The sequence below is a fragment of the Pogona vitticeps genome, chromosome 8, assembly GCF_051106095.1.
Source record: "Pogona vitticeps strain Pit_001003342236 chromosome 8, PviZW2.1, whole genome shotgun sequence".
NCBI classification, from domain to species: domain Eukaryota; kingdom Metazoa; phylum Chordata; class Lepidosauria; order Squamata; family Agamidae; genus Pogona; species Pogona vitticeps.
Window position 1 is genome coordinate 13,011,033 of NC_135790.1, and position 27,630 is coordinate 13,038,662.

A 27,630-nucleotide genomic window follows, 5' to 3' on the forward strand; every position below is an offset into this window, starting at 1 on the left:
CATTCCTGTCCATTTCAGTTCACTGACACTCAGGATGCCAATGCGTATTCTTGTCATCTCCTGTTTGACCACATCCAGCTTCCCAAGGTTCATAAATCTTACATTCCAGGTTCTCATGCAGTATTTTTTTTTTCAGCATCGGACTTTCTTTTCACTTCCAGGCACGTCCACAGCTGAGCGTCCTTTCGGCTTTGGCCCAACCACTTCATTAGCTCTGGAGCTACTTGTACTTGTCCTCCTCTCTTCCTCAGTAACATGTTGGACGCCTTCTGACCTGAGGGGCCCATCTTCCAGCATCATATATTTTAGCCTTTTGTTTCTGTGCATGGGGTATTCTTGAACAGAATACTGGAGTAGCTTGCCAATTCCTACTCCAGGTGGATTGCTTTTAGTCAGAACTCTCCACTATGATCTGTCCATCCTGGGTGTCCCTGCATGGCATAGCCCATAACTTCTCTGAGTTACTCAAGCCCCTTCACCACAACAAGGCAGCAATCCATGAAGGGGAGACAAAGAATTATGACAGGTTAAATACTACTGCTATCTGGACATCAACATTTCCGCATCAGGATCATGGGCACTGCAAATAAAGAAAAATTAATTAGAAGCATGGACGTGTATATGGTCCTTAAATAAACTTTTAAACAATAATTATCTGGCCATTTTAACCCAATTTTAACGTTTTTTAAAGCTAAAGTAATTCCTATGTTAATTTATGGTGCTGAAATATGGGGCTTAGCAGACCTCAAGAAAATTGAACATGTACAAATTCATTTTTTGTCTTAATCTGTGTATTTCAAATTCTACCCCAGCCCATGTAATTAGAGCAGAATCATAGAAAAGTGAAGTTCGAAGGGGCCTACAAGGCCATCAAGTCCAACCCCCTGCTCAATGAATGAATACATTCAAAGCATATCTGCCAGGTGATTATGCGTGTTTTTCTTGAATACCTTCAGTGTTGGAGGATTCACCAACTCCTGAGGTAACTGGTTCCACTGTCATACTGCTCTAATAGTTAGGAGGTTTTTCCTGATATCCAACCAAAATCTGACTTCCTTTTAACTTGAGCCCATAGTTGCATGTCCTGCACTCTGGGAGGATTGAGAACAGATCTTGCCCCTCCTCTGTACGACAGCCTTTCAAATATTTGAAAAGTGCTACCATATCACCCTCATCCTTCTTTTCTCAAGACTAAACATGCTCAATTCTTTCAGCCTTTCCTCATAAGGCTTGGTTTCCAGCCCCTGATCATCCTTGTCGCCCTTTGTCATGTTCCCAGGGGTTACAACAGCAGAGTCCAATAAGCCAGTCCTATGTCAGGAATTCAGGGAACACAGAGCTGATATCCAAATACCAAAGCCAACTCACACAATGTACTCCAGGGTCAGAGTCCAAAGCCAAGGGTCCAGGGAACAAGGTTCAAGGTTGTCAGGAGCATGGATGCAAGCCAAAGGTTTGAATTATTGCCTCCATGGATGTTCAGCCATCTGAGAGCTGTTTATATAGTAAAAACAGCCCTTGAACTGCTGGAAGCCTTTTCATCCTGTCAGAACTCAGGGCTAGTTGATCGAATGTTTCTGCGGGCAGCCTTCAAGTGATCCTCTGACCTTTTTGTCATAAGTCTTCCCCGAAGCCTGGCCCTCAGCCTGTCTACTGGGGGAGGAGAACCTGGAGGCAATTGAGGTGTTTGTATTTCTGATTGCTCAGCATTCTCCTCAGCTACAGTTAACCCTGACATAGTCACTACTGCTGGACATTCTCTCAAGTCCGGGAGCGAATGAGTTTCTGCTATTGCTTCTAAGCAAAGACCTTCCGGAAGCACTTTCTCCCTCTTAGCAAGCAAACCCATAGTTCCAGAGTTTCTCACCTGTCCTGGGCTTTGAAGAAGGACTGAGGGGTGTGCTGGGCTGCATTCCAGTGCTCTGAAGTTCTCTGGAGCACTGCAGTTTTCCGTCACGTCGTCCGATGCCAGTTCATCCACGGAAACAGCTCGGTGAAGCGATGTCTCTTTCTCCTGCATTCCTTCATCTGCACGCTGTACCGGCACCCATAAATCTTCGGCTGTTAAACTGCTATCTCCTCTGAAATGCTCATTACCACTCCACTGGGCCTCGTTAACTCTTTCCACGCAAGCATTTTGCATCCCACGGTCATTTCCAATTGTCTGGAGCATCCCGTTGCAGTAATCTTCAAATGGGTCCTGCTGTGCTTGAATAAACTGCTGCATCAAATCAGGTTTTTGTTTCAAGAGGCTTATTAAAAGTAAGCCTCGTGGCGCAGTGGTTAAAACGCTGTACTGCAAGCTAAAAAACTGTGCTCACGACCTGGGGTTCAAATCCTAGGTAGCTGGCTCAAGGTTGACTCAGCCTTCCATCCTTCCGAGGTCAGTAAAATGAGTACCCAGCTTGCTGGGGGGGCAATGTGTAGCCTGTATAATTAAAAATTGTAAACCGCCCGGAGAGTGCTTGTAGCGCTATGGGGCGGTATATAAGTCCAATAAATAAATAAATAAATAAATAAATAAATAAATAAATAAATAAATAAATAAATAAATAAATAAATAAATAAATAAAAAGTTTTCCTGGCAAAGCTGAGCTATCACTCGATCTCTTTTACTCATACTTTCCGTGGCTTGTTGTATAAATTCCGAAGCAATTCCCACGATTTTCTGCAAGGCCGCCAACTGTTCTTCCTCCCCCATGTTCTGCTGGCTAACTAGCCTAAGCTAGGTGAGCAATAAAAACAAAACAAAACTCCAAGGAAAACCAAAATAAAATTAAAAATCTCCTCTGCACCTTCGACCAACTGCTGTCAGTCTGTGATCCTAAGATCGGTAGAAAGGACAGACAGCTGCAAAACCCAAAATAAAATTAAAAATCTCCTCTGCACCTTCGACTAACTGCTGTCACTCTGCTATCCTAAGATATGTGAGAGGACAGACAGCTGCAAAATCAAAATCCTGAAAAATCCAAAAGGAAGAGAAAAGAAAAACTGTGACCACTCTGTGAACCCTAAAGTTACAGAGATGATCAATGACTTTGCTGGGTGCAGATAGATACCACCAGAGCCAGGTCAGCCCGACAGATGCTGAAACCATAGGGCATGACCATAGGCCAAGCTAGATGCAGCTAGGTCTTCCAACAGATCCTAAGATCGTAGTGGGAGACCCCGAGCTAGGCTGGATACAAACAGGGCCAGGTCCTCCGACAAATCCTAAGATTATAGGAGTACGTTTAGGCCAAAACAAGCTGGATGCAAGTCACCAGAACAAAGTAGCCAGAGTCATTCATGCAATCCTAAGATTATGAAATGACACTGCTCAACCTGGGTGCTATTAAAGATCGAAACAGGCAGGGTCATCCCTAACAGATCCTAAAATCCTGGGCATGACCTGAGACAGCACTCAATGGTGAGATCTTTTCTGGTAGGCTGACCCTTTGACCACATGGTCTGAGGGGCATGGCTTTGCCTTTAAATTAGTGCCAGCAGGAGCTCTAAGCCCCTTTCCTGAAGAGGAAGCGGAGGCAGGAGGGAGCTGTGCTTGGGGGCCATTTTAGTTGGTGAGATCTTTTCTGGTAGGCTGACCCTTTGACCACATGGTCTGAGGGGGCGTGGCTTTGCCTTTAAATTAGTGCCAGCAGGAGCTCTAAGTCCCTTTCCTGAAGAGGAAGCGGAGGCAGGAGGGAGCTGTGCTTGGGGGCCATTTTAGTTGGTGAGATCTTTTCTGGTAGGCTGACCCTTTGACCACATGGTCTGAGGGGGCGTGGCTTTGCCTTTAAATTAGTGCCAGCAGGAGCTCTAAGCCCCTTTCCTGAAGAGGAAGCGGAGGCAGGAGGGAGCTGTGCTTGGGGGCCATTTTAGTTGGTGAGATCTTTTCTGGTAGGCTGACCCTTTGACCACATGGTCTGAGGGGGCGTGGCTTTGCCTTTAAATTAGTGCCAGCAGGAGCTCTAAGCCCCTTTCCTGAAGAGGAAGCGGAGGCAGGAGGGAGCTGTGCTTGGGGGCCATTTTAGTTGGTGAGATCTTTTCTGGTAGGCTGACCCTTTGACCACATGGTCTGAGGGGGCGTGGCTTTGCCTTTAAATTAGTGCCAGCAGAAGCGCGCGCCTAACGGCGCACGAAATCCTCTCATTCTATTTTTTACTCTAATCTGCTAAATGGGATAGCCAAATAGCATTTCACACACCTGGTGGCAGGAATGTTTCAGGAGTAGGGTCATACTTCCACACTATTAGGGAGCAGAGCGGGTAGGTGGGACTCATCAGCCATGTAAGGCAGCCCATCTAAGAGAAGGAAAACTCTGATTTCAAACCTCCACTGCCTTGTGGCTATATCCACTGATGGAAAAGGCTTCAGGAGATAACCTCGAGGCAAAATCCGGAGCTGGAGTCCCGTAGACAGTTCGTGTTGTTCTGCCAACTCCTGCAACGTCGCTGGAACCAGTTGTATTGGCTCTTGCCTCTCCATTGGACTATTTCAGTGATGTGGAGAGGGGGGATTTGCTGCTTGGGTAACAGCCTATCCTCCATATTATTCTACCCAGGCTTCGTGCTCTGGAGAGGACACTCCAGCTTTGCATACAGTGTCGAAATAACACAGGAACTAGCAGTTACTGGTTATACGTTTTGCTCGATTGGCATAGAGCATGATGCCAGGGGCTACTTCTGATGGTGGGAGAGCCGAAAAACAGATCAATAACCCTGCACCATGCAACAATCAGAAGAAAACATCTGCCCTAAAGCTGGGAACCTGGAATGTTCGGACAATGACCCCTGGCTTTTCTGACAACCTGCAGGAAATAGACGACGTGCGCAAGACAGCTGTTATCGACATTGAACTGAGTAGACTGCGGATGGACATTGTTGCCCTGCAAGAGACGAGATTGCCAGACATGGGATCTGTCAAGGAAAAAAACTTCTCATTCTTCTGGCAGGGAAAACCATTGAACGAGACCAGGGAATATGGTGTTGGCTTTGCGGTCAGAAATACTCTACTGAGATCCATTGTTCCACCTACTGTGGGGAGTGAAAGAATCCTGTCTCTGCAGCTCCAGTCATCAGCGGGACTGGTCACCCTCATCAGTACATATGCACCAACACTGTCATCCACAACAGAAGTCAAAGACAAATTCTATGATGATTTGGCAGCTGCTATCAAAAAAGTTCCTGAGAGAGAGCCGCTGTTCATTCTCGGAGACTTTAACGCTAGAGTTGGTGCTGATCACAACTCTTGGCCCACCTGTCTAGGCCGTTTTGGCATTGGGAAGATGAATGAAAATGGCCAACGCCTGCTGGAGTTTTGCTGTTATTATGGTCTTTGTGTCACCAACACGTTCTTTAATACAAAGCCTCAACACAAAGTTTCCTGGAGACATCCAAGATCAAAGCATTGGCATCAGCTTGATTTGATCCTCACTAGACGTTCTAGCCTATCTAGTATTACGATCACACGCAGTTACCAGAGTGCTGATTGTGATACTGATCATTCCCTGGTGTGTAGCAGAATAAAACTGCAAACAAAGAGATTGTATCACACTAAAAAGGAAGGAAGGCCACGTATAGATATCAACAAGATTCACAATCAAAGAAAAGTGGAGGAATTTGCCCAAGCGCTTCAGGAAACCCTTCCAGGCCCGGCTGATGCGAATGCACCTGAACGATGGGAACACTTCAAGAACGCTGTTTATAACACTGCCTTGTTCACGTTTGGCAAGAAGACCGAAAAGACGGCTGACTGGTTCGAAGCCCATTCGGAGGAGCTGATTCCAGCCATCGAGGATAAGAGGAGAGCTCTAGCAGCATACAAAGCCTGTCCTAGTGAGTACAACTTGCAGGCTCTTTGAGCTGCTCATAGCCAAGTCCAACAGACTGCCAGGAGATGTTCAAATGATTATTGGCTTCAGCTCTGCTCTCAGATACAGATAGCAGCGGACACAGGTAACATCAAGGGAATGTATGACGGTATCAAGCAGGCTTTAGGTCCAATACAGAAGAAATCTGCTCCCTTGAAGTCTACTACAGGCGTGATCATCCAGGACCGAGCACAGCAGATGGAACGCTGGGTGCAGCACTACTCTGAGCTATATTCTAAAGAGAATGTAGTAACGGAAGAGGCACTAAATAACATTGAGTGCCTGCCTCTCTTGGAAGAGCTGGACAGTGAACCAACTTTAGCAGAAATAAAAGCGGCCTTGGATTCCCTTGCCTCTGGCAAGGCACCTGGAAAGAACAACATCCCCATTGAAGTTTTGAAGTGCTGTAAAGAGATCATCACCACTGAGCTGTATGAACTCTTTTGTCTTTGCTGGAGAGAAGGTGGAGTACCACAGGACATGAAGGATGCAAACATCGTCACATTGTATAAGAACAAAGGCGACAGGGGCGACTGCAATAATTACCGTGGTATCTCTCTTCTCAGCGTGGTAGGGAAGCTGCTGGGCCGTGTTGTGCTGAAGAGACTTCAGGTGCTTGCAGACAGAGTGTATCCAGAATCACAGTGTGGTTTTCGAGCTAATAGATCCACCACCGACATGATATTTTCCCTCATACAGTTGCAGGAGAAATGCAGGGAACAACAACAGCCACTCTTTGTGGCCTTCATAGATCTCACAAAGGCCTTTGACTTGGTTAGCAGGGATGGACTTTTTAAAATACTTCCCAAGATTGGATGTCCACCTCAACTCCTTAATATCATCAGGTCCTTTCATGAGGAAATGAAGGGCACTGTAGTTTTTGATGGCTCAACATCAGATCCCTTTGACATCCGAAGCGGAGTAAAACAAGGCTGTGTCCTTGCGCCGACCCTGTTTGGGATCTTCTTTGCTGTCATGCTGAAGCAGGCCTTTGGAACTGCAGCAGAAGGTGTCTATCTCCGGACTAGATCAGATGGAAAGCTCTTTAATCTCACTAGATTGAGAGCGAAGACCAAAGTCCAACTGAAATGCATGCGGGACTTCCTCTTTGCTGATGATGCAGCCATTGTTGCCCACTCTGCTGAAGACCTCCAACAACTCATAAATCATTTTAGCAAGGCCTGCCAAGACTTTGGACTAACTATCAGCCTGAAGAAAACACAAGTCATGTGCCAGGGCGTGGACTCACCTCCCTCTATTACTATCTCCATGCAAGAACTGGAGGTTCTTCATGAATTTGTGTACCTTGGCTCAACAATCTCTGACACACTCTCACTAGATGTCGAGCTGGATAAACGCATTGGGAAAGCAGCTACCATGTTCTCTAGACTCACAGAGAGAGTATGGCTTAATAAGAAGTTGACGGCATACACCAAAATACAGGTCTATAGAGCCTGTGTCCTGAGCACACTCCTATACTGCAGCGAGTCCTGGACCCTTTGTGCACGGCAGGAGAGAAAGCTGAACACCTTCCATATGCGTTGTCTCCGACGCATTTTTGGTATCACCTGGCAGGACAAAGTTCCAAATGGAATAGTCCTAGAATGAGATGGAATTTTTAGCATGTATACATTACTGAAACAGTGCCATCTACGTTGGCTTGGGCATGTCGTGAGAATGGCTGATGGTCGGATTCCAAAAGATCTCCTGTATGGAGAATTAGTGAAGGGAAGCCGCCCCCGAGGGAGACCACAGCTGCGTTACAAGGACATCTGCAAGCGGGATCTGAAGGCCTTAGGAATGGACCTCAACAGATGGGAAACCTTGACGTCTGAGCGTTCAGCCTGGAGGCAGGCGGTGCATCATGGCCTCTCCCAATTTGAAGAGACACTTGTACAGCAGACCGAGGCAAAGAGGCAGTCCCGAAACAAGCAAAACCAGGGAGCTGGACAGGGGACAGATTGGATTTGTCTCCAGTGTGGAAGGGATTGTCACTCTCGAATTGGCCTTCTCAGCCACACAAGACACTGTTCCAAGACCTCCATACAGAGCACGATACCATAGTCTCTCGAGACTGAAGGATGCCTACACACTATCAGTAAGTTGAATGGAGATAACTACTCCACCTGGCAGCAGAGAGTCCAGTTATTGCTCCAGAAGGAAGCACTATGGGACATTGTAGTGAATGCACCAGCTGTGCTAGATGATGAAGAGAAGGTAAAGAATGACAAAGCACTTGCAATCATCGGTCTGACTCTAGAAGATCATCTCCTAGTCCACATAAGAGGCCAGACTTCAGCAAGAAAGGCATGGGAGGACATGAGGGGACTCTTCGTATGAGTCAGCATGGGTAGCCAGATACAAATTGCAAGGAGGCTATTTAAAACCAGATTGCAACCTGGTGGGAGCATGCTGCAACATTTAGAGCACATGAAGACTATGTTTATGGACTTGAGAGAGAAAAATATCACATTTACTGAAATTCAAGAAGCATTTATAATTCTCTCTTCACTTGATGAGTCATATGACCAGCTTGTAGCGAACATGGAGGTACTACCACAAGCTGAACTAACAGTATTAAATGTGACCAGTAGACTTCTGGAGGAGGAGCAGAAAAGGAAAGACAACCAGGAACTGCGTGACTCCAAAACCTCTGTGAGAAACAAGCCAAGTGTAATTGGGGAGGAGGAGGTCACAGCTGCAAATATTCAGCCTGGGAGGAGATGTTTATCCTGTGGGTCCAGACAGCATCTTATCAAAGAATGCAAATTTAAAAAGACGATAAGAAAACAGCCACGGCGTGAGAAAGTAGCAACAAACTTAACAGAGACTATTTACAACATCCACCATGAAGAAGCTGAATGGGTAGTAGACTCAGGGGCAACAGCTAACATGTGCAGAGATAAAAGGCTGATATCCAGTTTTAAGGCTGTGTTTGATCAGGAAGTAATGTTGGCTGATGGAGTGAGTGCAAAAATCATGGGTAAAGGTAAAGTAAAATTACCATGTTTAAAGGTACCAATAGAGGTGTTATATGTGCCAAAGTTAAAACAAAGTTTATTGTCAGTTAGCCAATTAGCAAAAGAGGGGTTTGTTAGCACATTCTATAGAAATAAGTGTGTTATTAATGGTGAAAAGAATGAAAAGCTAACATGTTATGTAAGAAACAACCTATATAGGCTAAGTAGTGCTAAGGCAAACAATGTGTTTGAGAATGTAAAACCTCATAATGAATGCATACATTTGTGGCATTTAAGGTTGGGACATGCAAATTATAAGGCAGTAAGAAAAACAATTGAGAATGCAAATGGAGTGAATTTAAGGCAATGTGAGAAATGCATTAATTGCCAAGCCTGTCAAGAAGCAAAAAGTAAATGTGCTCCTGTAAAGAAGCATAGTAACATAGAAGTTGGCAACATTCTAGACTTAGTGTCAATAGATGTAATAGGCCCCAAAAGAGCATCTTTGGGGGAGCAAAATACATTCTCTCAATTCAGGACCAAAAGTCAAGGTTTGGATTTTGTTATTTAATGAAGGACAAAGGGCAAACATACATAGAATTTGAGAGATGGTTAAAATTTGTGGAGAGAAAAACAAGCAAGAAGGTGAAGCAGATTCAGACTGATAATGGTACATTCACCAATGCTAAATTTCAGTCAATATTGAAAGAGCATGGAATAAGTCACAGAAAATCTGCACCCTACACTCCAACACAAAATGCCTTCATAGAAAGGAGAGGCCAAACACTCCAAAATATGGCAGAGGCCATGGTGAGAGGGAGTAAGCTACCAGACCACTACTGGGGTAAAGCGATTCTATGCGCAAACTTTTATTTAAATATACTTTGGCATAGTGGCATTAAAGATATACCATAAACTATCTGGACGGGAAGGAAGCCAAATTTAAAATTCCTGCATGTGTTTGGGTCACCTGCATGGGTGCACATACCCAAGGAGACCAGGAGGAAGGGTGAGAGGAAGGCAAAACTAATGTACTTTCTAGGGTACCAGCAGAACAGGAAAGCATTTAGGTTTGCTGTACCCAACACTAATAAAGTTGTAATTAGCAGTAGTGCAACATTTAATGAGCATGCCTACTGGGATAAAGTAAGTTTGCCACCTGAAACAATCATCCACACACATGACATGCATCAGAGTGAAGACAGTGAGAAGGAGAGCTCACACCCAGAACAGGGAATGAGGGAAGAAGTTGAACCTGTTGAGCTGCAGTCAGATAGTGAAGCCCCATCTACACCTGAGAAAAAGGAAACTCCTGAGGAGGAGAGAGAGCTACCGAGGAGGTCTGCAAGGGAACGCAGACAACCTGAGAGGTACAAGCCAGAAACATTTCATTGTGTGAATTTAGAAGAGGCTGTGAAAAATAAAAATAAATGTAAGTTGCCTAAGTCTGGGCAGGATAAATGTAACAAAGCATTGGAGAAGATGTTAAATTCTCTGAAAAGGCTCAAGGTATATGAAAATGCAGTGAAATGTATAAAGTGATGTGAAATGTGTGAAATGCAAATGTAAAGCATGTAATGAGAAATGGTGAAATGTAAAAATGAATGTAAAGTGTGAAGTGTACTGTAACTGTAATATGTAACAGTGTAACAATGTAAAACAATTTAAAGTGTATACGTAAAGCATTTAACAATTTGGAGGAGATTGACAGGGTTTGGATAAACCTTAAATTGTTAAATGCAATTTTGTACCAGCAGTAAGTATTTACAAGGACCAGCACTGTAAAGGAGACCCAAGCATGAGTGTAGACAGCTGTGATAGAATGTGCCAGAAGGGTGAATATGATTGGCTAACTCTAGTATATAGCTAGATAACTAGAACACAACACTGTGGGTTGCTGTTGGGTTGTTGCTGGATTGATGCTGTGTTGCTGTGTGCTGTATCATCGTGAAGTGCTGTAGCCGTGGAGCCAAGCCTGAGAGTTCAGAGGAAGCCGTACCTACGTGCTTGGAGAGTGGAACTCTGGCAGAACGGACTGACTATATGGTACATGACTATTTACTGGACTGTGACACTGATTTAAGGCTCTGTGACTGTGAAACTGCCATGTATAGAACAAGGACTGAAGCTGTAAATATCTGTAAATATTCTGCATATAAACCAAGTATTTCTGCTACAAGAGTGTTTGCTGACTGTGTCTGCACTTCACTGGAAACTCTGCCAGTTATCACCACCTGGGAAAAATCCTGGTAAAATTCCGCTAACTCTGTCAGCATATAACATTTAACAAGGTGCAAATCAACGTTTTATCATTTTTGCTATATTATCAAAGTCCATTTCCTTCTTCTTCAGTCTTTGGTGCGCATCACCAGGACGTCTGCCACAACATTATGAGTCTCTTTTGTTTGCACTTTAATTTTTCTCAGTCCAAGCTTCATGACATAAGAGTTCTATCTCCACCCCACGTTTTAGTCCTTTTCGAAAGTCCAAAACTGTAGTCATGTTGGAGTGTTAGGGCTCATCAAGGAAACATCCTACCCTCCTGTGTGGCTGGAGATATGGTGAAGTCCATCTCCCTCAGGACCTTCATGCTACTCACGACTTACTGACAGCTGGGGTTCCTCATCAACCTGCAGGTTCCCTCTCTGGAACATCCTTGGATGAAGGATCTTGCAGCCATCCGCCTGGCTTGGCACAACCCCTGTCTCGAATCCAGACCCCTCCGCAATGGTGACACCTCTCCAGCACTCAGAACCTCTCCATACGCAGTCAGCCACTGGCACAGTCTTCCATCTCTCTTTCCACCATGTGATTTTAGCTGCTCTACAGAGTTTCACCTCTCCCCCAGAAGCTGCTATTGTGATGCTCTTGAATAAACCCTTTAGGTAGGGCCTAGCAAGATTGAACCTAACTCGCAATCCTTTTGCACTTTGCACCACTGGCAGAGTTAGGCTACGTCTCAACCTATTTAGCTTTCGATAGGTCACCCCTCTGCCTCCCCAATATAGCCATGCATGTTTTCTTTTGGGCTTTCCCCTTCTCTTATCTTGAACAAACTTTGCTTTCTGGCCCCAAAGTTTGACTAGATAGGTTTGCCCTCTATAAGGTGTGACTGCCTGTGGGCGTGTATCCCTGGTGTCAAACCTGTGCACTACACCCTTGGCTACTTTGGGCTTGTTGGAGAAAACTTGCTTGCACTCTATAAACAGTGCTATAGTTCCTTTTTGTTGTTCTGGTGAAACAGAGGGACTGATTTGGTCCTTGTCTGAGGTGTATTTGAGTTCGCCCCTCCTTCCCCCATAAAGTAACTCGAGTCTTTCACTGTCAGCTTCTTTCAATGCCAGCAAGACAACATTTTCCTTTCTACAGTAGGGCTTGATCATTTTTACCTGGTCCACTATCCTGCCTGTCTTTCCCTTTAACAGTTCAATGTAATCTCTCTTGTTCACTTGGGAGGTTACTCTCACCATCTTGGACAGGAAAGAGGTTCCTAAAAACTGGACTAACTCAGAAATAAACCCTTTGCTACACATGTACATCAGCACAGCCTCTGCAATGGTCTGAGACTCAATATTTCACTGTGGAACTGCTTCAGGATAATGTGTTGCCCAGTTAACGATATTCAGACTGAATTTGTTTCCCCTCAGGGTAACTCTGGGCAACAGTTCACCTATGTCTAAACCAATTCATTGTACTGAGTTCAAAATGACCAGTAAATGACACAGCTCGGCATCAGTTTTGTCACTGCAACCCCCTTGCCTCTGGCTTCCTTCAACCCTCTAGCCAAATTCTTTCATCTGCTCTTCCATTTCATGCCAATAAAAGTTAAGTCAATCTTTGGTCAGTATTTGTCATGTCCATATGAGCTGCAAAGGTACCAGTGTGCCCCTGCTCCTCTATCCCCACTTGATTTTTGACAGGAACAATCAGTTGCTTGAGGAGAGTCCCCCCTCCCCCATTGGGATCCACACAGGCCTCCCTGTCCAAAAGGTCTTTTTCTAGTAAGAACCTTTCAGGACTCTCAGGGGTTAATTGACCTTCGCCAAATTCCTTAAAACATGGATCCAACGTGGGATCTGCTTTCTGTTCCCTTTTAAAAGTACTTTCTAGGGGAATCTTAATCGGTATTAATGCAGCTGTAGGATCCTCTCCTCCCCTCACCAGCTCTGTTTGAATTTCACCCTTATCCTCTGCTTTGCCTTCTTCTTTCTATTGGGAGCAAGTCTGCACTAAAACATTCTTGACATGCTCATTGAGATCGACCCCGATCAAACAGGGTGCTGGCAATCGCTCAGGTACGCCTATTAGCTCCATAATCCTTTCCACCCCTGATATCTTATAGGTACCTCGGCCACTGTCATGGTAATTAGTTCTGCACCTATCCCTTTAACTGTCAGGCTTTCACCTTTCAATATGTTCTCTGGAGGGATTATGCTTGGATGGCACAAAGTAACTTCAGAGCACGAATCTTTCAGACCCATAAATTTTGTCTCATTTATGTAAATGCTGTCTCCAGAACTTTTAAAAAGTTCCTGGTTGGTCTCTCCGCATCCAAAACAAGATCTGAAGTTTCTCTGTTCTGGGCTAAGGGTCTTATCTCCCTTCCCTTCCCAGTGCTTGTATTTTGACTGACTCTGTTCTGTGGGCTTGCCAACAAAATGGCCACCACTTGCCTGCTGGTTCTTGGGCTCCTTTTTACTGTCCTCCCAGGTTTTTCTGCCCACTTTTACCTCAGAAAAGTTTGAGTTTCAAATGTGTGAAATAAAATCTGCGACTTCTTCTGGTTCCTGAACAATTTGGGGCTTTATCTTTGTTTCAGAATCATTAAACCTTTCTGTCTCAGCTTTGAGCTGTAAAGCTTTATCCTCAGCCCCATCACCTATTTTCCATTTCTTCTTAAGGTACAGCTCCATCTATCTAAACTCAGATCCCTGTTCTGCTTTCCACTTTTCCAACTCTAATTGCCATTCTTTCTGCTCAAAGGACAGTTGACAGGCCTCCTGCTCATCATAGATCAACATTGCTTTCAATTCCAATTCCATTTGTAATTTCCATTTTTGGAAATTTTTAAATTCTATGAGTCTTTTTCCCCTCGAGGTCTCCCCTCCTCCCTCTGAGGTAATTCCTCCTTGAATTCCTTCCCCCTCCTGATCTGAGGCATCTGCCCCCTCAGGAGCCACCTCTGCCGCCTTTTCCCCCCACGTGGAAGGCATGTTTATTTATTTAGGCTTCTGTTTCAATTTACAAGCCTCAGATTTAAAAGGTACACTTTTTTCTTTTCCAGTGAGTTAGAGTCTCTAATAAAGTTGCTTCCCAGCAGTGATCATCCATTGCTAGGATACTGTGTTTAGACCTCTGGCTCCCAGCCAGGCCTTTTTCCTCAGACAAAGTGTCTCCCCGCCTCTAGGCACCAAATAAACAGAAATATCAGTTTTAACTCTTTCCAATTTTTGCTGCTTTGAGTCACCTCAGCTTATCTAACCTTTGGACTCTGCTTAGTCCTCTCAGAACTCTGTCCTTTGAGCTCAGAACAAGCTAGCCAACTGGTCCCAGTTTCTGCTTGAGGTAAACTTACGCCAGAAATGGTTTCCTCAGATCTTGTCCCTATTTTAGCCCCCCGCGAGCTGAGCTTAGGAGCCTTCCTACTAAGCTTTTCCTCTTGAAAAGCTCTAGGAAGTTACCCACTCCATTCGCTTCAGATCCCATGACTAAAATACAGTGATGCCTCGCACAACGAGTGCCTCACACAACGATAAATTCACACAACGATGGCTTTTTCTGAAAAATTTGCCGCCTCACACAATGATGTTTCCTATGGGGAATTTTCGCACAACGATGTCTCTTTTCACTCATTTAAAAGTGCCTTAAACTGTTTGAAACCTGTTTTAAATGCTTGGCATCGATAGTCCAGCTTGTGAAATGTAAGCAAACTTAATTTGGTGTTGTTCTGAGGCGTCGTTAATTTTTGGTGAATTTTTTTCTCTCTCATTGAGAAGCAAATGGGCCGAAAACTCACAGTTCAGCGATGTTTTCCTATGGCCGGCAGCCATTTTTGCACCCTCCCCTCGCTTACCGAGGACGCAAAAATGCTGCATGCGGCCATTTCGGGGCTTCCGGCGGCCATTTTGGAGCAGCCGAACAGCTGATCCGCGGGTCACAACGCGAAGGTCGGTAAGCAAAACGCTTACAGACCTTCGCTATGTGAGTTTTGCCCATTGGGGCCATCGCTTTGCAATCGCAGTTGCGATCGAAAAAAAACCCTTGCTATGCGGATTCATCGTTCTACGGTGTGCTCGTTAAGCGAGGCACCACTGTACATGCTTTCGAACTGCTAGGTTGGAGGACAGGCAAGGGCAGGGCTGTTCGCTACACCCTTCTCTCCAGTGAACAATCTTAACCCACTATCAATAGCACTAACAACTAAGCCAAGCCAGTTATCTAAATCCAAATAATCCTGTATTAACACCAATTAACAGTGCCTCAAGTCTAATTAAGTTAAATATTAATTTATAAGGTACTGTCACTAAAGAACCCAACTTCAGCCCCCCGTCTTTTTTTAAAATTAAACACCCCTCCAAAAACCCCTATGAGAAATGGCAATGGGGGGAAGAGGGTAACCCAGACAGTAAAGGCAGAAGGGGAAGGGGGGTTCCCAAAGCCCCAAAGCCCACTTACAATCCTTCTCCCCAATACCTGAAAGCCACTTAATGTTTGTATAACTTCTTCTTCTTCTTCTTCTTCTTCTTCTTCTTCTTCTTCTTCTTCTTATTATTATTATTATTATTATTATTATTATTATTATTATTATTATTATTATTATTATTATTATTATTATTATTATTATTATTATAAAACACCAACAGAGATGAGCCTGTGAAGACTCTCCCTCAATAAGTAATTTTAATTACAACTGCAGCGGACTGAGCTGATGGCCAGCCCACAGACAGGTCCTCTTCAGCTCCAGTGCCCACACAGCCAAAAATGAAACTGCTACGCAGCCCTCCGTCCTCCTCAAGTTCTCTGTGATGAAGAGGGCAAGGGCAAGCCTTTTAAGGCTTCTGCTCTCATCCTCAGCAGCCCTTGTGATGCCTTGCCTCTTCCCTGCTAAGCGGGCAAAACAGCCCTGCTTCGGCAGCTGCATGCCTCACGAAGAGGCAGCAATAGTACGTGCTAACTTATATATTGCATTAAATATTCAGTGTTTGTATGTAAAGATCAACTTATCACTAGTTTCTAAATGGAAAACTGATTTTTTAAAGAAAAAGAACAAGCATTGAAGTCAGTCTTCTTTAAAAAGTTCATACTAACTGGGGCATCTGCTTACATCTAAGTATAGTGGTGAGTGGTGGTGAAAACCTGAAGTCCCTCAGACATAATGGTTATTGCCCCAACCTATCTTTAGCCCTGTGTCTTTTGCAGTTTCATTTAGAAAAGAAGACTGCCTTCAGGGTTAAGTAGCAGCAAGCTTAAATCAGTGTATATCAAACCTGAGTTTCCCTATGTGTACAGTATGAATGTAAAGTAAGAGCTTTAGCCAATGTTGTATGTCAGCGGCATCTCTCCTGCTGCCGGTCTCTCCTGGCATTAGAACCTAATATGAATGTGCTGACAGGAGGTGGAGCTTCGCTCACCTGCTCACCACTCATCCATCCCTGTGGCCCAGTCCTTCCAAGGCCACAGACCAGTACTGGTCGGTGGCCCCGGGGTTGGAGACCCCCTGTCTTAGATGCCTGACAGAAGCAATCTTCATTGCTAGAACTTTTGACTAGTTGTGGGGAGAGCTTGATCCTTTAGAGTTGTTGTTGGTAGTTGGTGGTGGCAACTCTAAAGGCAGGCTCTGTTTTGACATTTAGCTTCTTGAGATGTTGATCTGTTTTTATCTGCTTGTGTAGTTGCTGTACCTTTTTGTTTTTCTGATGTTATCTCTGCATCCTTAATGTCATGGTGACAGAAAGGTGACATAGAAATACTTTGAATAAATAAAGCAAGAGATGTGGCAGACTCCTGCTAGTGCCACTTGGTAGCTGTTTCTCAAGTCCTGTTTTTTCCACTGTCCTTAGCAAAAGGGGGGGGGGTACCTGCAAAGTTCCCTGTTGAGATGTTAGGAATTCCACATAACTCCTTCCTTCAGTTCTTAATTTGATTGTTAGCAGAACTTGCACAAGTTATAGCCAGAATGGCAATGGCTCCATTGGCTAGGAGATTCTGATTATTTACAAGATCTAACTATTAGTGCTGAGGACTATTGTACATATTGTCAATCAATTATAGCAGACATCAGGAAGCCTCTGGTATAGTGCAGAGCTTTAAAAAGTTCCTTTTTGGTGCTACGTAAATCTCCCATGATCCATTAGGGAATTTGCTAAGTGGGAGTTTACAGATGTCAGAATTATCCTCTTCTTTTCTGCCTTTATCCACTCACATGACTTCTATCTCTTTCCCTCTCTCATGCCTTATTTCCAGGATGCTTCTGTGGTTTGGGGCTGATTTACACCAACAAATCCTGCACGATGCCCCCCATCACCTTCCAAGATTTACCACTGAATATCTACATGGTGATTTTTGGCACTGGCATCTTCATCTTTGTTCTGAGCCTCATCTTCTGCTGCTACTTCATGAGGTGAGTCATGGTCCCAAAGGGAACTGGATGCAGATGGCCAGGAAACCCAAGAGATGCACCTGGGTTTCTATGTCTCTATGGCTGTTTTCAAGATAATTTGAGGTCAAAGAGAGGAAGAAGGACTGGTGCTTCTAATAATTTCAGACTAAATACATTTATCTTTCAGATTTAGTTTTTTAAAAATCATTTTTATTTAAATAAATGATCTAATACAGAACATTAAAACTCTCACCCAAAAATCTTTTGCACTATAAGGTTCTTAGTTGCTCCAGCAGTACTTTATAAAAACATCATCTTTCAAAATTGCTCCCTTAAATTTAAGCCACAAAGCCTATTCTTATTTTCTAGGTTTAACCACCTTAGTACTTTTCCTGTGAGGTCTTTTACTTCCCCATTGCCTGATACTTTTGAAGGAAGATACCTTCAAATACGTTGAATCAGTGGTTTCAAACTAAGTTCTGAGATCATGCTCTGTCTAGGGAAGCCTCAATATGTCTTTGCTAGTCACAAATCATTGCCAGATTGCCTTCAGCTGTCCTTATCCCTTAGTACTGTCTTCTGGCTCATGCCAGTTCTCCAGGATCTTAGAGATTCAGCAATTGCTACCTGATCATTTTGACTGGCTCTTGCAGATGAACAAGAATCTGCTTTCAGAGGATATTCTAAGGTTGATCTTTTAGTTCTGAAATTTGAACAATGGGGTTGTTACATACAGCACTGATGTTACCTGTCTGTCATGGGTTTGGAGGGAAAGTTCCATCCTATGGGGAGTGGAAGGCGGGACATCAGGAGGAGGGGCTGTACTGTATATATATGTGGAGCGTGTGTGGAGAAGTTAGGAGAAGCTGGAGAAGCTGAGAGAAGAAGCTTGAGTGGGAGTCTGTGTGTCAGACAGGGTACTACTGTGTGTCAGTCAGTACCAACCTGATAGGTTCAGGTGTCTGTATGGTTAGCCAGAACTGATAGGTTCAGGGTCTGTGCTTCAAGTTAAGTGTTCTGTGTGAACCAAACTGTGTGTATGTATGATTGAGACTAAGCCACGTTACTGTATCTTATTCACCTGAGCATTTTATTTTTCCCTGTGTGTTATTTAATAAACCTTGTTCTTTTATTTGTTAAAAATCCATCCCTGGTCTGTGTGACTTCTTATAGGGAATGGTTGGTGGCAGCTTAGTGAAACTGTGGCATATCCCAGTAGGTCTGGGTTTGTCACAGGGGTATGATGTTCTTGAAATTAACCAGCTTCACTAAGTCTTCTTCAGTAGTGTTTGTCTAGAACTTTTCAAGAGCTAGGTTTGTTTAGTAAAGGCCCGGAACACTCTGCAGAGGTTGCAACTTTGCATTGTTAAATGAATCATTCAGTAGCTCAGATCTAAAGTCTTGCAAGCTCCATCTGTTACTAACAGGATAGTCCAGAATATGTTACTTGCAAGATACTTCTATGGTACTTCATATGTCTACTTTTAAGGAGAAAGATGTGGTAAAAATATTTTAAATAGACGAATTAAATCAGTATTACCAACAGGATAACGGGAAGGGCAGCAGTATATTTATGCTAGACACACAAACAGTTATGTGAAAATCTTTATATTTATATATTTATTCATAATGCCAAATACATTTATTGTATTAACAGAGTCTGTCCAGCCCAACATATTAAAAGCAAAAAAATATACAACCTGGAAAGTGTACTATATTTACACATTTCTGACTGCCTGAAGCATCCAGAGTGTTTGTCCTTTTTGCTTGCCATAATGTGCATAACTGTTGTAAACATTTTATGTTGACTTCATATGGATTTTGTGCAATAGTTACCCAAATCCTCTTTCTTCCCCTTTTCAAAGATGAGCACATTTGAACTCCTCCAGTCTTCAGAGATCCTACTTGTTCTCCAAGAATTCTGAAACTACACAGAAAAAGTATCTGTGTGCCCTCAGGCCCTCCATGTCAAAAGGACCAGTTAGAGCTGATGTACAAGCTTAAGGGTGTGGTGTGGGTGTGGGTATCATCGTCATCCAGTGTTGTATCCTGTAGTATTTATAGGTCAACTCCAGATGGATTCTAAAGGTCAAATGAGTTACAGAAGGTTTTGCCTTCCAGGAAGGGATATTCCTTCCAAAGTGAACTAATCATACTCTTGCCCTGCAACTTTTTTCTTTGTGAGACTCTCCTCCATCCCTAATTGCCATTCTGAGTGGTCATGTCAGTAGACACAGGATCAATTTGTGGTCCTGCCCCTGACCCAGCCCTTCTTACTGCCTGGGCACAAAGGAATCAGTGTCAATATGTAACAGAGCTATTATTCAAAGTCAGATCTTTCCACCACCACCCCTGCCAGCTAATTGGCCTTCCACAACAGTGAATGGATATCTGTCCCCCTCCAGCACTTTATGACTTAGCCTAGATTAGAAATTCTATGTTCCGGAATGGAAGCAGAGTTTATTGGTCTCATCCTTCAGGCACAGATCTGTAGATTCAGTGGTAGCTGCTCTACATTTTCCATTGAAAGTCAAAGTTTGAGGCATATTGCTGCATAGAAATTTGCCTCATCTTTGTAGAGCCAGGAAGAAGATCTGGAGTACCAAGCTATTTAATGTGACAGATCCCACTGCCTCTAGAAGCAGACAATCTGTGTTGTATTGGTCCTGTTTTTCTAGTGAGTGCCTCCAGTCACCTGTGGGAATGAAACATCACTCAGGGTATACATTATAGTTATACATTTATCATTTCTTCCAGGAGTTACAGTGTTTAACCGATTTAATTAATTAGCTGAGCTGATCCTTTTAAAAGCATCTAATTGATTAAAAAGATGGCTCCAAGATGTGATTTTATCCCCCAGAAATTTACTTTCTTAAAGATCAGAGTTGGCATTTCAGGTCAATTGTCTAATGCAGTTAAAATATCTGAAAGGCTACATCAAGATGGTATCTTGGTCCCATTGCTTTTTAATTTTTATATTAATATAATGGTGGCCTGTTAAACAGGATTTAAGTTCTTCCTAGTGAGAGTAGATGGAGAACTATTTTGATTCTCTTTTATGCAGATAACAAATTGCTAATATCCAATATTCAAATAGGCCTCAGAAGATTGCTGGAAAAAATAGCATTTGTTGTAAGAAGAATCTGCTCAGTGTAAATTATGAGAACAGATCCCAAACCCATAAAGTGATAGAGGATATTAGAACAGGTATCTCAAGTGCTTAGGAGTGATGTTCCACCACTCTTGGGCTTCTCATACAGAGTTTACTTAGAAGAAATTTGAAAAGACCATGTTTGGCATACTCAGATTCTGTAGAACTAGAGGAGGACATTTGGTTTCTCATATTTGTGAAATCTGGAAAACTATATCTTAGAATCATAGAAAAGTGATGTTGGAAGGGGCCTATAAGGCCATCCAGTATATGAAGTTGAACTGAAGATGTACCTCCCAATCCATTATGATGTCATCCTGTCATGCTGTGAGTTGATGCTGCTGTACATATTGTAAATATATTTTGGTGTCGGGAGAAGCTGTCTGTGTACATGTGAGTTATTTGGACTGCCTGGACTGGGCAAGACTCTGCGCCAGAGATGTCAGTTTTGTGCTAACATTAGGTTATGGGCCCAGAGCCCATAATGCCTGCCATGTGCCAGAGGAGCCGGTGCATGCCAGAGGGTACCAGAGAGGCAAGTGGGACCAGTCCAGAGAAGTGAGAGTCCTGCCATCCATCCCAGGAGGGGTAAAGGATGGAGGACCAAGATAAAAGCAGCAAGATGCAGTCATTTGGGGCAGCAGGGATGGGAGGTTTCCCCCTAACAAAGTTAAATGAACGGAATTATCAAACATGAGTAAGTTAAAGCCAAAATGTTGCTAAGAAGGGAGGACTTGTGGCAGATTGTTTCCAATCCCCCTGCTGCGTTAGATGAGGAGGAAGAAAGGCAGAATGAAAGGGCTTTAACTATGATAATTCTGTGCCTGGAGGACAGCCAGTTAATACACGTGCGTGGACTAACCTCGGCTAGAGAATGCTGGTTGTCTTTGTGGCATATTTATGTTAGAGATACAGCTGGAAGTAAAGTTGCATTGACGTCAAAGCTGTACAGAGCGAGGCTTGACCATGATGGAAACATGTCAGAGCACTTGCAGAAAATGAGAAACCTGTTCATAGAGCTCGAACAGAGAGGCATGCAGTTCATACAAAGCCACAAAGTATATGTGATACTAAGAAGTCTACCAGAGGATTATGATGTGCTGGTTACAAGCCTTGAATCCATGCCAGAGAGGGACTTAACGCTTGAGTACCTGACAGGCAGGCTGCTGTTTCCCGTACTCCTTGCATTTGTATACAGACACCAGAGGGTGTGTGATTTGTGGCCCAAATCTTTGTACATTTTAATGAATATTATGATGATGATATGATTAAGTTTATTGTTAGAATTATTATTGTTCATGTTATTATTGTTGCCGTTTTGATCAGTTTGGTCCATTTCTCTTATTGTGTGTAAAGCTACATCTACCCTTAACTCTGCTTGCATCTCCCTCCCCCTTCCAGTTCAGTTTAAAGCCCTCCTGATGATGTTCTCCATACTGTGGGCAAACACATTCTTCCCAGTCCTTGTTAGATGCAAGCCATCTCTTGCTAGCAGTCCTTCTTCCAGGAATCTTAGCCCATGATCCCAAAAACCAAATCCCTCTCATCAACACCACCTTCATAGCCAGTCATTCACCCAGAGGATCTTCCTTTCTCTTTCGATTCCTCTTCCAAGCATTGGTAGGATGGAAGAAAAAGCTATCTGAGCTCCAGAGTCCTTGAGTTTCCTTTCCAGAGCTTCAAAGTCCAACATGATTTCTCGGTAGTGCCCCTTGGCTGTGTTGCTTGTTCCCATGTGGACAAGAAGAAAGGGATGTGTATCTGTAGGTTTTATGAGTGATGGCAATTCTTCCATCACATCGCTTATCCGTCCTCCAGGGAGACAGCATACCTGGCAAGTCCATGGATCCTCCCAGCAAATTTCAGTCTCAATTCCATGTAGCAGGGAGTCCCCTACTACAACTACTACTGTCCTCTTCTTCTTTTTGTAGGGTGTGGGTTCACCAACTGTATTTATCCCTCAGCGACTGTATTTCTCCCTCAGATACTGTTTGGAGCTGAAATTTGATGGCTTGACATTTTACAGCTGTTAGTAGTCATCCAAAATAAATTTGTGGCTGGCAGTCCCCCACCCCGCTGCCAAACCCAACAGCTCTAGTTAGACTGGAATTGGCATTTAAATCAATAATGACCTTAGCTTATAAAGCTGTCATTAACTGTTTGTTGAAAATTCTGTTCTGTACTCCTCCAGGCTTCTTAACATAAACATACAGGGCAATGAAATTTGGCTCATGGAAAATCTTAAGATTGAACATCGTTATTGAACTTGGTTTTTCAAAAGAGTATGTGAGGCACCTTAACTTCTCTGCAGCAAACCCCACATTAAAGCAGACTATTAGATCTCTGTATCCAAACAGTTGGTTTATTAGGCATCTCAAGAATTGCACCCCTTTACAAAAAAAAAAATTGTGGTGCTGGAGGAGACTCTTGAGAGTCCCCTGGACTTCAAGGATATCAAATCTATCCATTCTGAAGGAGATCAACCCTGAGTGCTCACTGGAAGGACAGATCCTGAAGCTGAGGCTCCAATACTTTGGCCATCTCATGAGAAGAGAAGACTCCCTGGAAAAGACTGAAGGCAAGAGGAGAAGGGGATGACAGAGGACAAGATGGTTGGATAGTGTCACCAAAGCTACCAACATGAATTTGACCCAACTCTGGGAGGCAGTGGAAGACAGGAAGGCTTGGCGTGCTCTGGTCCATGGGGTCACGAAAAGTCAGACAAAACTTAACAATTAAACAAACAAAGAAAAAGATATTTCCTCCAGTTTTGTCCCTATCATCTTATATTACTGACATTATGAACTCTCACACTCTCTTGAAAAAGTATTTGTTAGAAAATTACATTTAATGCAAAAAAAATTATTTACTGAAAAACAGATACACATATATGTATTGACATAAATTTTTTTCCCAACATTTATTTATTTATTTTAAAACTTGACAAGAAAACAAAAAAAGAGAGAGAAAAGAAAAAAAAGAAACTAACCCCTAAAACTGACCCCACCCCCCCTTTGGAGTCCGGGACTCCAGCTTCGTTAACATATCTGCTCCCCCAATTTCATTTCCAGTATGTACTAAGTGAGTATCCATACATCATAAACTTTGCCCTACACTCCTGTCTTCTTCTGGGCCCAAGAATATATTAGTTCCCAGCTTTGTTTTACATAGTCTCTTGGTTGTTCCCATAGTGCTTCTGATAGGGTGTCCAGCTCTGCCATGTCCCATAGCTTCTTTAGAAGCTCTTCTATCGTTGGAACCTCTTCGGTTTTCCATTTTTGGGCCCAGAGTATTCTAGCTGCTGTGAGTATATATATATAAGACAATGCTTCAAGTTATTATCATTAATGCCTGATATGACATTCAATAATGCCATTTCAGGTTTTATATCTAGTTTCTGCTTGATAATTTCTTTTGCTATATCCCATACCTGTGTCCAATAATTTTTGACCTTTTCGCATGTCCACCACATATGATAATAGGTTCCTGCATTCTTTTTACACTTCCAACATATGTTGCTGCTGCCCTCTGATATTTTTGCTAATCTTACAGGTGTGTGATGCCATCTATAAAACATTTTAAGGATATTTTCTCTAAGATTTGCTGGTTTCAGCATCTTATAGCTTTCTTTCCACATCTTAGTCCAGTCATCAAGATCCACACTGTATCCAAATTTTTTTGCCCATTTTACCATTGTCTCTTTTACCCTCTCGTCCTCTAAATCGTATTCTACTATGTATACGTTTTTTTGATTATTCTTTCATCCGTATATATCCACAATCTATCCACTTGTACTTTACCCTCAAAGAACCCCACCATCCTATCTTTTTTATATCTTGATTCTAGTTTTGCCATTGACCACCAATCGACAGCTATACCCATTTTCTCAAGCTCTTGTTTGTCTTTTATCTTCTGCTCATTAGTTAACAGATTTTCATATGTAGTTAACATTCCTTTCTGGTTCAAGGTTTTTAATGTGAACGCTTCTATGGGTGCCACCCACAATGGTATTTTCTCATAGGTTTGTGCTTGAAATTTTTGCCATACCATCCCTAGGGCCTTCCTAATAATGTGTTCTCCAAACTGTGAGTGTTCCCTATATTTCCCATACCATACATATGCGTGCCATCCCATCTTTAAATCATGGCCCTCTAGTTTCAGAAGTCTTTGATTTTCTAAAGTTATCCATTCTTTAATCCAGGTCATCGCGGAGGCCTTATAATATAATAGCCAGTTCAGCAAGCCCACTCGCCCCCTTTCTTTCAAATCTTGTAATAGTTTAAGTTTTATTCTTGGCTTCTTAGATTTCCATAAAAAAATTGATGTTACTCTGTCCAAATCCTTGAAGTATGTAAAATTCAATAGTATTGGGAGATTTTGAAACAGGAATAGGAGTTTAGGTAAGATCATCATTTTTATTGCTGATATTCTTCCCATGAATGTGAGTTGCAGTTTGTTCCAATCCTCCAGATTTTTCTGAATTTCTTTCTGCATTGCTAAGTAGTTTTCTTTCATTAAATTGCTTGGTTTTTTGGTGATGATCACTCCTAGATATTTAATTTTTTTCACCGCCTCAAAGTTTGAATTCCGTGCTAATTTTTGAACATCTTCTTTCTTTATGTTTTTTGTCATGAATTTGGTTTTTTGATAGTTTACTTTAAATCCGGCCACCTGTCCGAAAGCTTCTATAATTTCCAATAACCCTTCCAGATATTTCCAAAGGGTTTTCTAGTATTATCGCTAAGTCATCTGCATATGCTTGTAGCTTAAATTCTTCTCCTCTGATCTTGAGTCCTTTAATTGCTTCGTTCTCTCTAATCGGCTTGTTAAGTATTTCCAGTACTAAAATAAATAGTAGGGGGGATAATGGGCAGCCCTGTCTTGTTCCTTGTTCAATCTGTATATTCCCAGTTAAGCTTCCATTAACTTTTATCTTGGCTACTTGCATAGTATATATTGCCTTGATTGCTTGGAAATATGTTCCTTGGAGGCCCATTCTCTTCAGTAATGATAGCATAAACTCCCAGTTTACATTGTCGAAGGCTTTTACTGCATCAAGGAAGATTAGCATCATTTGCTTTTCAGGATGCATTTCGTAGTATTCCAGTATTGTCCTTATATTGGATCATAGTTTCCTTTTAGATAAGAAGCCTGTTTGGTCTTTGTGTATTATTGTTTCAAGCACCTCCTTTAGTCTTGTAGCTAGAATGGTTGAATAAATCTTATAATCAACATTTAGAAGAGAGATCAGTCTGTAATTCTTAATTAGTCTTTTATCCGTGCCTTCTTTATGTATTAACGAGATGTATGCTTCTTTCCAGGAATTAGGCATTTCCCCTTTATTTTGTATATCTTCAGTTAATTTCTTAAATTGTGGACCTAAGATTTCTTCAAATGTCTTGTAGTATTCTGCTGGTAGTCCAGGGGATTTACCGCTTTTCTGTTTCTTCCATGCTTCTCCAATCTCTTCCGTTGTGATTGGTTTGTTCAGTTTCTCCAGTTGTTGATGATTCAATCTCCATTCTGGAATATTGTCCCAATAGTTTTTTTTTTTGTTTTCCTTCTTCTCCTTCTTTTTTCTTGTATAGTTCAGTGAAAAATTCATAGATCTCCTTTTCAATCTCCTTTTGTTTATAAACTTCCTTCCCTTGCTTATCCAATATTGCCGTGATCCTTGTTTTCTCTCTTTCCCTTTTTAGTCTATATGCTAACCATCTTCCCGGTTTGTTTGCATTTTCAAAAAAATTTTGCCTTGCAAATTTGATTTTCTTCTCCATCTCTTCCTGTTCTAGTAAATTAATTTTATGCTGTAGAATATTTATTTTGTTAAGCAATCCCTTTTTTGTTGGTGCCTTCTTGAGCTCTGCTTCCTCTTTCTTTAAAGATGTTATTAAGGTTTGGTATTGTTTCTTTCTTTCTTTTTTCCTTTGTACATTGAATTCTATTGCGTGTCCTCGAAAGTATGCTTTGGCTGCATCCCATATCATTGTCATTCCTGTGTCTTGAGGTTTGTTAATTTGGAAAAAAAAGTTCAACTCATTTTTTATTTTACTTACAAAGTTCTCTACTCTCAGCAGTTGCGTGTTAAGTCTCCAAAATCCACTCCTTAATCTCTCCCCTAAGGTTAGCAGTACTGGATTGTGGTCTGCATATGTGTTTGGTAGAATTTCTATATTCTCTGCTTGATGTATAGCTTCTGCTGATATCCAGCAGTTGTCTATTTAAAAGTCTCAATTTTAGGGGCTAATTTGTTGTTTATTCATAATGATATTTTGAAATTTGGATCCCTTTTTTGGAAGAGCTATGCGAATGTCAGCACTTGCATTTAAGTGATTTCTATTTTTTTATATATGCAAAAGTGATGGACAACCCATTTCACACAGATAGGTAGTAGCAAATTGTAGAAATGTCTGCAACGCTGCCTTCACCAGTTGTGGAAATGCTTCTAACTAAGCACACCAGAATTGTTCTAAGTCCAGTTTTTCAAATTCCATTTGAATACATGCATTGGCCCATATTTCGATGACATTGTATTTTATTAAATTACCATCATCTATGGAATTAAGATTAAAAAAATAGATGCAGTATCCATCTCTGCTCTTTGCCAATATCTCCCATGGAAAGATATCCATGAAAAGATGCACTCAGTTGTTGCAAATGTATTACAAGTTTAGGTAAAATTGTGATTTTCTGATTTTCCAGAATGATTTCATTAAGCAAGGGAAAGCTAGCAAAATTACCATTTTCAACTTGATGTATCCACATTTTTAGTTTTTCAAGAAAAGCACTCTGTGCTCTGGAGTAACTTCCTGGAAGTGCTGTCCTCTGAAGATCCCGGCCACAGAGACTGGTGAAAGGTTAGGAAGAACAACCTTCAGAACACGGCCAAAGAGCCTGAAAAACCCAAAACAACCAGTTATATTATTACTCAGAGTCCTTTGTCACTGAATTACTATTTTATAATTAAGTCTGCTAATTATATTAATCTTTATGCTTTGATATATATAATGCATTTTAAGTCTTTAAATTTTCAACTCTGAACAGGAATTAAATTCAAATTTTGTTAGAT

The 27,630-nt window shown here is 42.3% G+C and overlaps 1 protein-coding gene and 1 long non-coding RNA gene across 5 annotated transcripts in view; one reads left to right on the plus strand and one right to left on the minus strand.

Moving 5' to 3' along the window:
- Positions 1-27,630, plus strand: part of RNF122 (ring finger protein 122) — a 97,115-nt gene that overhangs the window by 53,711 nt on the left and 15,774 nt on the right. For all 4 annotated transcript variants that reach the window (XM_020812327.3, XM_020812328.3, XM_078379749.1 and 1 more), the window contains exon 2: positions 17,275-17,431. In XM_020812327.3, the coding sequence (XP_020667986.3) occupies positions 17,275-17,431 (157 nt within the window). The remainder of the gene's footprint in view (positions 1-17,274; positions 17,432-27,630) is intronic.
- Positions 18,535-27,630, minus strand: part of LOC140701917 (uncharacterized) — a 41,000-nt gene continuing 31,904 nt past the window's right edge. Inside the window, exon 4 of the long non-coding RNA XR_012080936.2 lies at positions 18,535-27,455. This is a non-coding gene — a long non-coding RNA (uncharacterized LOC140701917). The remainder of the gene's footprint in view (positions 27,456-27,630) is intronic.